At 36.1% G+C, this 15,535-nt stretch overlaps 1 protein-coding gene across 9 annotated transcripts in view; it reads right to left on the bottom strand.

Moving 5' to 3' along the window:
* Nucleotides 1-15,535, bottom strand: part of C4H2orf76 (chromosome 4 C2orf76 homolog) — a 97,577-nt gene that overhangs the window by 34,314 nt on the left and 47,728 nt on the right. For all 9 annotated transcript variants that reach the window (XM_036023625.1, XM_036023624.1, XM_036023621.1 and 6 more), the window contains one exon: nt 15,181-15,325. In XM_036023625.1, coding sequence (XP_035879518.1) covers nt 15,181-15,325 — 145 coding nt within the window. The remainder of the gene's footprint in view (nt 1-15,180; nt 15,326-15,535) is intronic.

Raw genomic sequence — 15,535 nt, 5'->3', positions numbered from 1 at the left:
GGAAAATTGGAGCAGTGCATGCAACAAAATAACACAAGACCACCAACTTATACCATACACAAGAATAAACTCAAAATGGATAAAACACTTAAATGAAAGTTGTAAAACGTTAAAAATTCTAGAAGAAAACACAGCCAGAAAATCTCAGACATCTCTCAAAGCAATATTTTCACTGCTATGATTCCTAGGGTAAGGGAAATAAAGGAAAAAATAAACAAAGGGGAGTACATCAAACTAAAAAGCTTCTGCACAGCAAAAGAAACTATTAACAAAATGAAAAGAGAACCCACTGTATAGGAGAACATATCTGCCAATGATACAGCTGATAAAGGGTTAATATTAGAAATAAGCGTATATTAAGAACTTACTGCAACTCAAAACCAGAAGGACAAACAATCCAATTAAAAAATGGGCAAAGGACCTGAATAGACACTTCTCCAAAGAAGACACATAAAAACTGTTTTATTTGTCCTTGTCTACTAATTCTGTCGCCTGCAGCATTTCTGGGTTGGTTTCAATTGATGGATTTCTCTAATTATGCTTTATCTTTTCTTGTTTCTTTACACAGCTATAAGTTCTGATTTGATGCAGGACATTGTAAATTTTATCTTGTTTAGAGCTGGGTATTTTTGCACTCCTATAAACACCCTGAGCTTTGTTTTGGAACACAGTTAAATTACTTGGCAACAGATCCCTTTGAGTCTTGCTTTTCAGCTTTGTTAGGTGAGAGAAGAGCAGGATTTAGTCTAGTGTTAATTTTGCCCTACTATTGCATAAACACCCGTCCAGATACTCGATCCAGTATTTGGTTTTCCACTCTGGCTGGTATGAATAAAAACTATTCCCAGCCCTTTATCAGCTCTGAGCATTTTGCCTTTTGCTGTTGTCATGCAGGTCTCTCCCTGGCTTCTGGTAGCTTCCTTACACACTTGTGTTGATCATATTCAACTGATGACTCATGCTCTCCAAATTGCCCAAGATGCCATGCAAATTTCAGAGCTCATTCTTTGTACAGCTCTCTCTATTCCATTATTAGCCCTGCGGACTCTCCAGGCTCCACTCCAGACTGCCAGCTCCATCCAACTTTAACTCATGAAACTTGCCATGCTCTCCCTAGATTCCCCCTGCTCTGCTCTGTGTCCTACACACTCTCTCCAGGCAGTAAGACGGCACAATCATAGGGGTCACCAGTTGTTTTCCTCCATTCTGGGGACCACCGTCTTGTGCTACCTGATATCCAATATCTGAAAATTGTTGTTTCATGTATTTTTGCATAGTTTTGTAGTTGTTTCCAGTAGAAGAGGAAGTCCAGTACCTGTTACTCCACCTTGGCTGAAAGCAAAAGTCTGTGGCATATCTACTATATTCTGAAACTATTTCCCACTTTGCACTGAGTTTTCTTTCATTTTATGTTTTCCTACCTTTGACCTTAACTTTAGAACTTAATGAACTTTTACAGAAGAAATAAGAACTGTAGAATTCTGCACAAACCAATTTAATATTTTACTACTGGAAGGTCACAAGAAGGTAACCATTAACTTTACTCATCCATTTAGATCTTCAAATAAGGCATCTATAGAAAGATTAATTATTAGAAAAATAAGGCAACTTAATAAATATACTGCTGGTATTAGGATGCCACAAAGGAGTCTCAAATGTTTTACATATACTTCAATATAAAAATCAATAAACTCAGGAAAATTATTAAAATACCAATGGTAAATAAAATAATTGTTTTTTATTGTTGTTCAGGTACAGTTGTCCCTTTTTTCCATTGCTTTCCTCTGCCCTGAGCCCTTCCACCCCGCTCCTACAGTCAATCCCCACACCATTGTCCATGCCCACAAGTCCTCTATTCACATTTCTTGACTTGCCTTTTCCCCTCTTTTACCTCATAGTAAAAGTTCTAAAAATAGAAGTGGTACAATCTGTATCTTATTATTTGACGGTGGATCTACATGAAAAGCACAAATACCTAGTGGCAAAAAATTTACTAATTCAATGGCTAATCTGTATGGGCAAGAATAACAAAGATATAACATTAATCAGAAGAGTGTGGCAAAATTCTAATCTAATAAGGGGTTCTATCAGATATTATGGTAAGATTCCAAGGTTAAGCATATGAAGATGCTTTTTACTTTAATTATGAAATAATCTAAACATTAAAAAGTATAAAGAATAGTCCTGACTAGTGTGTCTCAGTGGGTTAGGCATCCTTCCGCAAACCAAAAGGTTGCTGGTTGGATTCCTAGTCAGGGCACATGCCTGGGTTGTGAGCTAGGTCCCAGGTAGGGAGTGTGCAAGAGGCATCTGATTGATGTTTCTCTCCCTCTCTTTTTCCCTTCCTTCCCTTCTCTCTAAAAATAAGTCAATAAAATCTTTTTAAAAATAAAAAGTATGAAGGAGAGGACAAAAAATTCATTTAACCCACACACCAAATTTAACAAATTAAGACTGTCATAACTGCTTCAGATCCTTTACATTTTTTGTTAAATATGATATGAACACAGTTGAAACCTTTCTATCATTCCCTAATCCCATTGTCTTTCTCTTCCTAAAGTTAACCACTAACTACTGTTAAGTTAGCACACTCTTTTTGTTATACTCTCATTACATATATGTCACAGCCACAGAAACCAGAGGATTATTTTTTGTTTTTAAATTTATAGAGTTAAGTATTTAAACTAAAGAATCTACAAAACATTGTATAGTACAAACAAGACCGCATCACATCCACACTGTGTTAGAAGGAATAGTACCTTTGTGATAAGATGATAATGTGTTATGACTCTGCTATTGCAAAATTAACCCATTCCTTTCTTAAAAAAAAAAAGACAGGCATTGGGGAAGTGCTTCTTCACAGAATGCCAGGAATAACAAAGTAAAAAATAAATCCTATTTTGTAATACTAGTGATTCATCGATAGGAGCTAAAATCATTAGAAACAAGAAAGAGAAATAGTTTTTATATTTATCACTCCATACACTACTTATTAATTAGAAAGGTACTTTTATAACACAGAAATCTGGTAGACAGTGTCTTAACCAAATGATTTCAATCTAAATCATCAATAATGGGACAAGGTAATACAAAGTGTCTCCTGATGTGATGCAACAAGAAGGAACCACCTATATCAGGGGTCAGCTAACTATTTTTGTAACAGCCCACCAGTAAATAATTAGGTTTTGTAAACCACGGTCTCTGTCACAACTACATAACTCTACCAGCAAACCAGCAAAGCACTATACCTAATATGTAAATGCATGAGTGTGGCTGTGTTCCAATAAGCATTGTTTATAAAAACAGGAGGTAGGTCAGATCAGACCACAGGTTGTAGGTTTGTTCTCCTGCTACTGTCTACACAGTAATTTTGCTGAAAATGTTTAACCTAAACCAAATCATAGGAAAACAGACAAATCCAGATTGTAGGACATTCTATAAAACTCCAACCTGGATTTTTCTTAAAAAAATTTAATACAAAGAAAGACAAAAGAGGTGGGGGACTATTCCAGATGAAAAGAGACTAGAGAGACATGACTTGCCATGAAAAGACATAGAGGAAACTTAAATCCATGCTTCTAAGTGAGAGAAGCCAGTCTGAAAAGGCTAAATATTTTGATTCCAATTATATGATACTGTGAAAAAGGCAAAACTATAGAGAAGGTGAAAAGATCAGTAGCTGCCAGAAGCTTGGTAGGAAGGATGAGCAGGTGATGAACAAGGGATTTTTAGGGCAGCGAAACAACTGTAATGGTGGCTACATGAGTTTATACTCATTTGTCAAAACATATAGAACTTTACTGTACAGAATGAACCTTGATGTATGCAAAGCAAAACAACAACAACATTTAGTAGTTCAGGGGATCCCAGGAAAGAATGTGGATGGTGACAAAAGAATTTAGCTGTACTACAAATATATGAAAACAGCTTTACTGGAGGGAATGGAACAAAGATGTTGACTTAAATAACTTGGGCAATAAATTTTGTAAGATTAAAGCAAAAGGAGCTGCATAAAAGCACTATAGTCTAGTTAATATCAAGCTGTTTCCCACAGGTTGCAGGCAAACAATTCTGATGCTGCTACAATATATACGGAATTAAACAAGTAAATGAAGGGAAGATGCTTGTAGCCAGTTTCTCACTGTTTGAGGAAGCTAGAAAGACCCAACTGACAATGGATTAGAGCTGGAAACATCAGTAAGAAATCATGTTTAACATATAGATACAGGTGGTAAAATGAAAATACTTATGGATATGTCCAAATACACTAGCTGATAGGTTGATATATTTCTTTTCTCTGTCAGGTGAGAGAGCCTAAAAGAAGTGACACTCCAGTAGTAATCAGCACACCTGGCATCCAGATCTGGTTTCTAATAGCATTCTCCAATAAAAGAAACCAAGGTTTCTTGGAGGAATGGCTGATTCTAGGATTGGGACAGGAAATATACAAGGTAAGACTGGAGCAAACCACAGGGTAAAAAAGTACTCAAATGACACATACAAACACACACACAAATGTCAAAGAGGCCCAAAAGCCAATGTAAAGAGCTTCCAATGACAGAATCCAGGACAAGTTGAGCAACAAAAGAACCAAAATCTCCCATGCAGAAGAATTCCAAATAAATTATGCAAATATTCCACTCATAACTCCCTGCTCCTTAACTGTGGTCTCTGCACAGTGACTTCTTTCCAAGGAACAAAGCATAGATTCCGGTTCAAGGTGGCAACATACATAGATCCTGAATTCAACTCCTCTCATGGATGCAACAAATTCACAAATATGTATGTAATAATTTTACTCTGAAAAGGAGCTGAAACAGCCAAATACAAAGCCTCCAGATAAAAGAGACATATCAAGACAAGTAGGAGAGGCAGGGACCCCACCCCAGTCTCAATGTCCCACAGCCAATAGAGATGCAAAAAAATATGGAACTCTCCCTTGAGAAGTGAAGAGATTGTGCCTCACATTAAGCACCCCTACCCCCAATATCTAGTGTTGAAAATCCAAAGGGATTAAGTCCAGGAGGAGTGTAGAACTGTAGAGAATGGAGAAATTGCTGTTAAAGGACTCAGGCACAGACCCACTGCCCTGTGATTCAGCACAAAAGCAACAGCTTAAAAAGTGAGAGAGACCCACTTACTAAACTGAGAGCAGCTGCTGGAGAGACACCCTGTTACCAAGCCAGGCAAGCAACTGCTAGGTCTTTCACCAGGAATGGAAGCACTAGTGGAACCATTCTTGAGATCTCATTCTAACCAGCTGGTGATGAGAGCTGTTGGGCACTATTTTGGTGCCCTCCCACTAGTTTAGCAGCATCAGTGGGTGTGCTCTGCCCACCCTGCATCACAACTGGGCTGGGGGAGTGTCCCACACCCTAACCACCCTGCATAGCAGCCACACCAAAACTGGGCCAGAAGAGCACCAAGCCCTACCCAATTCTCACAGCAGTCCACACTGTAACCAAGCCAGCCAAGCACCCTGTGCCCCACCTTCCTTGCAAACCAGTCACACTGCAACCGTAACACGTGAGTACCTCCAACCCCTCTCACCATGCACAGCAGCTATGTCACAATTGGCTATTTAAGCACACCACATCCAGCCCAGCCTCACCAGAGCCACAGCCTCAACACAGACAGAGGACGCACACAGCACACACTAGGGACAGCCCTTGAGCACCTGCTCTGGTGGCCAGAAGAGACTCTGCTTCTAGCCCCACAGATCATCTCCTTCACAAGACCATTCCCTCAGGACTGGGAAAAGTAGGTGACTAGCCTAATATATAGATGAATACAAAGAGTCAGGCAAAATGAGACAAAAGAATATGTTCCAAACCAAACAACAAAATGAATCCCCAGGAAAAGACCTTTATGAAGTGAATATAAGCAACCTACCTGATAAAGGGTTCAAAGCAATGGTCATAAAGATGCATACTGAACTCAGGAGAAAAATGAATGAACACAGTGAGAATTTCAACAAAAAGATAAAAATATTTAAAAATTGCAAACACAAGTTATAAATAAACTAAAAAAATATGCTACAGGGGTTCAACAGCAGACTGGAAGAAGTAGAAGTATGAACCATGTGAGGTGGAAGACAAAAGAATGACACACAAAGACAGAATAGCAAAAAAGAAAAAGAATTTTAAAAAGTGAGGATATCTTAAGGGACCTCTAGGATGACATCAAGTGACCAAGAAGGGCATTATATAATGATAGAAGGAACATTCCAACAAAAGGATATAACATTTGTAAATACTGGGTGGGTAAAAGTTTGGTTTTTTCCATAAGATGGCTCTACTAGTGCTTAGTTATCTTTAACTTCACTTGAAATATTTTGCTGGGTTATATTGTGACAGCTGTCATATCAGTGTGCACTTTTTAAAAACATCAAAATTGGTGGATTTTTGTATAACTGTTTTAATATTGAACATGGAAGAAAGTTTGTACATTTTGGCATATTATGCTTTATTATTTCAAGGAAGGTAAAACTGCAACAGAAACACACAAAAAAAGATTTGTGCAGTGTATAGAGAAGGTGCTGTGACTGATCAAACATATCAAAAGTGGTTTGCTAAGTTTCGTGCTGGAGATTTCTGACTGTCTGATGTTCCAAGGTTGGGTACAACAGATGAAGTTGATAGCATCAAATCAAGACACTGAGAACAATAAACATTAATAACATGTGGGAAATAGCCAACATACTCAAAATATCCAAATCAATAAACTTATTGGTGAAAATGAAAATTTTCTTTTATTGTATGGAAAAAGCTACATGGACTTTTTGGCCAACTATTTACACAACCAACATAAGGACACATAAATATGTAGAGTAAATATTAAGAAACCTAAAGGGAGAAACTAAAAGCAACACAATAATAGTAGGAAACTTTAACATTCCATTCAGAGAAATGGATTGATGACCCAGACAGAAAATCTACAAGAAAACATCTGCCTTCAACAACACTTTAGTCCAGATTGACTTAATAGATATATAAACAACATTCTATATAAAAGCAGCAGAACATACATTCTTCTCAAAGGCACATGGAACATTCTCCAGGATTGAAAACTGTTAGGCCACAAAACAAGTCTCAATAAACTCAAGACGACTATAATCAAATAAAGTATCTTCCAACCACAACGGTATGAAACTAGAAATCACTTACAAGAAGAAAACTTTAAAAACCACAAAATATGGATATTAAACAGCATGCTGCTGAACAACCAATGAGTCATTGAAGAAATCAAGGTGGAAATCATAAAATACCTAAAGACAAATGAAATCAGAGATATAGCACACCAAAATCTATGGGATACAGAATAAGGAGGAAGTTCACAGTAATATGGCCTACTTCAAGAAATAAGAAAAGTCTCAAATAAATAATCTACCTTGAAGGACAAGCAAAGCCCAAAGTTAGAAGAAAATAATAAAGATCAGAGTGAAAATAAAATAGAGACTAAAAAGGCAACAGAAAACATCAATAAAACTAAGAGGTGGTTCTATGAAAAATAAACAAAACTGACAAATACCTAGATTAACCAAGAAAAAAAGGGAAGAGGTCTCAAATAAAATCAGAAAGGAAAGAGAAGTTACAACTGATACCACAGAAGTACAAGGGATTATAAGATACTACTACGAACAATTATATGCCAATAAATTGGACAACTGAGAAGAAATGGATAAATTCCTAAAAACATATAATCTAGTCTTGAATCATTAAGAAACAGAAAGCTGAATAGACTTATTACTAGTAAGATGATTGAATCAGTAATCAAAAACCTCACAACAAACAAAAGTCCAGGACCAGACAGCTTCACTGGTGAATTCTTCTGAACATGCAAACACTAATTAATCCCCATCTATTTCCAACTCTTCCTAAAAAATTGAAGAGGAAAGTCTTAGTACACAGTCTCTGAGGACAAGGAGAGGGGCTGCAGAAAGCAACCTCCACTCTTTCCTGGGTCCAGTTCATGGCACAGACAGTAGTCATATCATGGAATAGTCTCTCCTCCACAGAAGGAATGCTACCAAACAATTTTAAGGGGCCAGCATTACTGTGATAGAAGAACCAAACAAAAACAACACATACACACACAAATTATAGGCCAATATTCTTGATGAACAAAGATGCAAAAATCATCAACAAAAATATGAGCAAATGAACTCACCAATATATTAAAAGGACCATAAGACCATGATCAAGTGGGTTATCTCAAGAATGCAAGGATGGTTCAATATCCGCAAATCAACCAATGTGACACAAAACATTAACAAAATGAAGGATAAAAACCATATGATTATCTCAATAGAAGCAGAAAAGGCATTTGATATAATTCAATACCCATTTAAGATAAAAACTCTCAACAAAGTACTGAGGAAACATACTTCAACATAGTAAAGGCCACATATGACAAAAACCACAGCTAATATTATACTCAATGGTGAAAAGGTGAGTTCTATTTTCTATGATTAAAAACAAAACAAGGATGCCCATTCTCACCACTTTTGTTCAACATAGAATTGGAAGTCCTAGTTATAGCAATTAAGCAAGAAAAAGAAATAAAAGGCACCCAAATCAGTAAGAAATGTAAAATTTTCTATAGAAAACCCTAAAGACTCCACCAAAAAAACTGTTAGAACTAATAAACAAATTCAGTAAAGTCTCAGAATACATAAATTTGTGGTGTTTCTGTATACCAATAACAAACTATTAGAAAGAAAAATTAAGAAAATAAACCCAAGTATAATTACATCAAAAAGAATAAAATACCTAGGAATAAATTTACCAAAGAAGATGAAAGATCTGTACAATGAAAACTAAAAGATAATGATGAAAGCAACTGAAGATACAAATAAATGGAATGCTCATGAATTAGAAGAATTAATACTGTTAAAATGTTTATACTACCCAAAGTAATCTGTAGAGTCAATGCAATCCCTATCAAAATTCCAAAGGCCCATTTCACAGAACTAGAACAAAAAGTTCTAAATTTGTATAGAACCACAAAAGATCCCAAATAGCCAAAGAAATCTTAAGAAAGAACAAAGCTGGAGGTATCATACTTCTAACTTCAAACTATTCCACAAAGCTACATAATAATCAAAACAGTATGATATTAAAACAAAAACAGATATGCAGACCAAGGAAACAGATTGACAGCCCTGAAATGAACCCAAATATATACATGGACAATTAACAAATGACAAAGGAACTGAGAATATACAATGAAAAAAGGACAGTCTCTGCAATAAATGGTGTTGGGAAAAGAGGACAGCCACTTGCAAAAATAAATAAATATATAAACTAGACTACTATCTTAAATTATAAACAAAAATTAATTCGAAATGGATTAAAGACTTGAATGTAAGACCTAAAACCATAAAATTCCTTGAACATAGGTAGAAAGCTCCTTGAAATCAGTCTTAGTGATGTTTTGTGGATGTGATTCCAAAAGCAAGGACAACAAAAGCAAAAAATAAAACAAATGGAACTACATGAAACTAAAAAGTTTATGCAGAGCAATGGAACCCATTATCAAAACAAAAAGGCAACCTACTCAACAAAAGAAGATATTGCAAATCATATATCCAATAAAGGGTTAAAATCTAAAGTATAGGCCTGGCTGGTGTGGCTCAGTGGACTGAGTGCCACCCTATGAACCAAAGGGTCACTGGTTTGATTCCTAGTCAGGGCAGATGCCTGGGTTGCAGCACAGGTCCTCACAGCACAGTAGAGGGCATTGGAGAGGTAACCACACACTGATGTTTCTCTCCTTCTCTTTCTCCCTCCTTTCCCCTCTCTAAATAAATAAATAAATAAATAAATAAAATCTTTTTTAAAAATTAAAAATCTAAAGTATATAAAGAACTCACACTAATCAACAACAAAAGAAAACAACCCAATTTAAAAAATGAGCAGAGGATCTAAATAGATACTTTTCCAATAAAGACCTACAGATGGCCAATGGGCACATGAAAAGATGTCCAATACCACTAATCATTAGGGAAATGCAAATCAAAAATATGACCTCACATTTATTATTGTAGAATGGCTATTATCAAAAAGACAAGAAATAACAAGTGTTAGAGAGGATGTGGAGAAAGGGGAACCCTTGCCTTGCATACTGTTGGTGGGATTGTAAATTGGTACGTCTACTATGGAAAACAGTATGGAGATTCCTCAAAAAATTAAGAGCATAAAATTACCATATGATTCACTATTCTACTTCTGGGTATTTATCCAAAGAATATAAAACACTAATTAAAAATGGTATATGCACGCCTCTGTCCTCTGCAGCATTATTTACAATATAATAGCCAAGATATGGAAAAAACCTAAGTGTCCATTGATGGATAAATGGATAAAGAAGACGTGGTATAAGTATACAATAGCATATTACTTAACCATAAAAAGAACAAAATATTTCCATTTACAACAATGTGGATAAATCTTGAAGTGAAATAGATCAAAAAGAGAAAGACAGATACTATGATTTCACTCATATGTAGAATTTATTTTAAAAAGAGTAAGGTATGAAAAGGGAGACAAAAAGAGTAACTTTACAGTGTAGAAACCTAACACTACTTTGGTCATGTGATCAAGGTCAACATTAACAATCATAAACCACGTAGAAAGTGTGTTATCTTGACATGATGTAATAAAAGTGATACTTTATCTTTGTTACCTCCCTCTCAAAAGTCCATAAGCCAGTCAAATCAGCAGGCAAATTCCAATAAATGGGCATCCTATGATAGGCTAGGCTAGTATTCCTCAAAACTGTCCAAGTTCTCAGAGAAAGTCTAAGAAATTATCCCAGCCCACAGCAGCATAGGGAGATTTGACAACTAAATGTAATGTGATATCTAGAAGTGATCCTAGAACAGAAAAAAGACACTAGATAAAAACTAAGGAAACTTGAATAAACTATGGACTTTAGTTAATAACACATCAATAACATATCAATATCAATAACAACATCAATATTGGTTTATTATTTGCAACAAATGCAGCATAAGACGTTAATAATAGAAAAACCTGGGGACAAGCATTAGGTATGAAGAAATATATAAAATAATAAAAAGATAAAAAAATGTTCTAACTATTCTAGTATTCACTCGATGGAACATGCCACTTGACCAAGTAACTTGTCATCAGGAGTATTTAAAAAGGAGTCATGAACTGGAAAGTTAGACAAACTCTCCACAGCTTGCTTCTTTTTTATAGATGAAATGATTTAACATTCAGAAGCAAGATCTAAGGTATGACAAAGTATTAAAATGCTTCCAAATGAAAGAATTGAAATGTTTTATATTATCTACATAATTAGTTTGTATAATATTCTGAATCTAGAAAACTAATCAACTATATAAGGTAATATCTATGTTTCCTCTCTGATCAGAATATCTGATTAACATCCTTCCCTGTGTTTTAATGCCATGATGTTATAGTACATATAGTCCTTCTCAATGGAGAGTGGGTCAACTTTAATCAAAGTTTCTCAGTTGAGGAGAAATACAATTATGGCAAGTAACAAGTTTAGGCTACAGATGGTAAAGAGTGACTACAAGAAAATAGAAAGGCAAGAAGGATTTGTATCTGGGAAAAATTCACAATGTCAGTGTCAAACCATCCTTCTAGCTTTCAGTGTTCAAAATACTAGAGCAGGATGAACTAAATCAAAGACCCCTTTGACACTAAGTGAACCCATTTATTCCAAGGATCCTACTTAAGCAAGTGAGGCCTTAGAGAAGAATCAAGAGTGTAGTGTTTAAGAGCACACGTGCAGTTAAACTGCCTGGTTGAACTGCAGGCAGCTTTGCCTTTATTAGCCATGTATCTCAGGCAAGTTTCTTCACCTGAAAAATGGGCTATAGCATTCCTAATTTAGAGGGATGCTGTGAAGTAAAAGTGAAATAATCTAGTTAAAGTTCTTAGCACACTGCCTGGTACACAGTAATTTCACAATTATTATTACTTCGAAATTTCCTAGCACAAAACTACTTGGTCTTTGTATGTACACAATTCATAGAAGATATACAGGGTCCAGCAGAAGTAATGCCTGCTTGAATGTGGTTGGTAGGGTAATAAAATGGGTGTAATAATTTATAGTTTTAATTTGAACATTTCACCTAAAATGTCATATAGTGTACATTATGACATTTAAAATGTCATTATGACATATAAAATGTCAATATGAGTGTGATATTGTTATGTTACAGAATTACAAAAAAAATGTACATGCTTATGGTTTTATAATAAAAGCCGTTGTGTTAAAAAAGGGGTGTTATTTGTGCCAGAACCTGTATATGTGGCCCTGGCCAGGTGGCTCAGTTGGTTGGAGCATCATCCCATACACCAAAAACATGTACACCTCCCACATGTGCCTCCCACATGTACACCAGGGCACATGTGGGAGGCAAGAAATCGATGTTTCTCTCACATCAATGTTTGTTTCTCTCTCTCTCTCCTTTCCTCTTTCTAAAATCAGTAAACATATCTTTGGATGAGAAATTTAAAAAGATGAATATGTGATCTACCAACCTTTCAGAGCTCCACAGGCTTGGGCACAAATTCCACAACTCAAAAACATCTGTACCCCAGAAGTTTATCTCTCTGTCAGTGGAACACATTTCCCACATGCACAATCAAATCAAGTAGTGTTTAAATTATTACACAGGTGAAAGGTGTGAGTAGAGCTGAGCCTCTAGCTGTGACCCACACCACTGTTTTAATGGGTAGGCCTTCTACAGCACCTGCGAAGAACAGAACACAGTGACCCCCGGAAGATCACATCTTCCCCTGACACTGTTAACAGCTTCAGGATTACATTTTATGTTTGAGGAATTCAAGAAGAACCTATTCTGCCCTGTGCCAAGGACATCATTGATTTTAAAATAAAAAATACAGGAATTTGTTTTTATTTCAAAACCTGATTATGCTTTTGGTGATACTCTTTCAAAAGCGGGATACTCCGTAGTTGGCAATATCTTAGTACCAAGTCTGAATCTCCCTCTAACAATTAAGAACACAGCAACAAAAATACACACTCTAATAAGCCTAGAGTTACTTTAAGGAATAATTATGTCCTTATGAATCTTTTATAGTCACCACCAAGTACAACAGACTAGTCTGTCTTCTCTATGATCTATATAACTCACCTACTCCTTACTAAGTAATACTGATCAGGAAAACTACCTAAAATTAGACAGAAAAAAAAAAGTGAAGGAGAAGACTTTAGAAAATTTACAAAGTCAGTCAAGAAGTAAAATGTGAAGAATTCACAACATTCAAAAAAGCTAGCTATGTTGCACATTTACATTGTACATATGTAAGTCAAGATCTTGGTTTCCCAATACTATTCCCAAGTAATGGGATCAGAGCCCCTCAGAGAAATGGCCAACCCCTGTCTGGGGACAGAAAGAACAGGACAAGTATGGAATGTCTTATTGTACTGAAAAGTAAGGAAGTGCTCAAAGAATAACGGGGTCATGTTAAAAGGACATGGAGCTAGATTTAAGGGGCTACCATATGCCAACATGGGAATAATCAGAGCATCAAAATAAATAATGATAATGAAGAATTATAATCCTTTCAATACAGTAAGAATCCATGAGTCCACAGTGATATAAATGATTGATTAAGTAAATGAAATGGGGTGGGATGGGGTAGAAAGCTCTTCCTTAACTGTACAAAAATGACTAACATGGGTAAGAGGAATGATGGAATAAGAAAAATCACCATTTTTCAATCATCATCATAATAATTGATTCAGGCAAGAATCATCAAAGAATGGTAGTGTATGAAATTTTGAGAAGTATACGATATTCACATATATCCTATAGTCTCATTATAATCTCAAAAGGCACCCCTACAACTTACTTTTCAATTATAATTAAAAGTTACAGAGGAGAAATCTGGCAGACACTGTCTGAACTAATCAAGTTACCACAGCCCATAATGAAGCCAGTGGACAGCAGGGCCTTCTAATGAAGTCAGCATCACTTCCACAATTTCTTTGCCAAGAGCATAACCTAAATCTATACAATAATTGGTTTCTACTATTCATAATTACAAATATGATGAAATAGAATATAAGACTACAGATTAAATAAATTAATTTCAGGTTAAAGGAATTAAATGTAACAGGACCTTAGAAAGACTTTACTGGGACAATTAAAATCTCAATAAGATCTGTAAATCATATAACAGCATTTTTTCAATGTTAGGTTCCTGGTTTTCATCATTGTTCTGTTGTCATGCAAGAGAATTCCTTGTTTTCAGGTAATACACACTAATATATTTAGAAGTACAGGAGAATGTGTCAGCAACATACTTGTAGGTGGTTCAGGATGAACAAATGGCCTTGAGGTAAGGAGCATAAGGAATGAAAAAAGGGGGAAAAAAACAAATGTAACAAAATGTTGACGTTTGGAAATCTGTGTAAAGGCATCCAGGAATTCTTTGTCCTCTTTTGACAATATTTCTGTGACTGAAATTATGCCAAAGTAAAAAATAAATAACTTGGAATGTAAAGTGATACATTTGTCAAAACTCAGGAAACAATACACTAAGATCTGTACATGTATAAATAACACTTGAATTAAAATTAAAGAAGCTTATTCTAGATGTTGTATCAAATGTTGATGATTGGAACACTTCAACAATTAAAAACATTAGTTAGAAACCCATCAAGAACCGATCCAAATAAAGACTAACTTCACGTTGACCGTTTTGGAGCTCTGCAGTGGTGAACCAGCACCAGTCGCCCGGCCATCATTCCTGCGAGCACAGTGAGTAACAGCTCTCCCAATTTCCTGGCTGTGAAACACTTTCCTGCCTCGCCCCCCAGGAGGCCTTCTGTGTGCTCAGCCAGGCAATGCCATCAGCCTCCAAGTGTATAAGCCTGTTACAAGCAAACCTACGCCTTAATTTTTTTTTAATTTAAAAAAAAAAGAGAGAAGCCAACTCTGGTGGTAGTAATCTCTGACAAGGGTGCACATTGCTAAATGAGCCCTAGGGTGACACCTCTGCTCCTGTTCAAAGGCCAGAACGGGAGCTAGCCAGGGTTATAACCTCTATTACAACCGATTGATGCCTTTCAAAATATTTTTAAAAAGATTACTATCTGTGTAATACTAACAAAACACTAACAGAACAAAATGACCAAGATGTCTCATACCTTGCTTTAGAAATACTATAAATTCCTTTACAGTTTGGTCCAAATTAACTCCATGATATACCACAGGTTTGAAATTTCGATGCTCAAATGAACGAATGAGGCGAACTGTGATGGTCACTTCTTTGGAAGCCATGTGAAGAAATTCCTGTGGCAAGGGACACAAGAATAGTCTAAATAACACCAGCTCACAGTTATGGGCTGCATTTCAGCTCTCTGACACACAGCCCATCTCTCCCATAATGTCTGGCAGAGTCCCCAAACCCAAACCAGATTCTGGGACACCCACAAGAGTCTCCAGGTTACTCGCTCCTATCCACTGTGACCTGGAGAGCTTTGTCACAGTCACTGATGTTCT

This window comes from Phyllostomus discolor, chromosome 4 (genome assembly GCF_004126475.2).
Source record: "Phyllostomus discolor isolate MPI-MPIP mPhyDis1 chromosome 4, mPhyDis1.pri.v3, whole genome shotgun sequence".
Taxonomy (NCBI): Eukaryota; Metazoa; Chordata; class Mammalia; order Chiroptera; family Phyllostomidae; genus Phyllostomus; species Phyllostomus discolor.
Note: the sequence above shows the minus strand (reverse complement) of the source record. Positions and strands in the feature narration are given on the sequence as shown.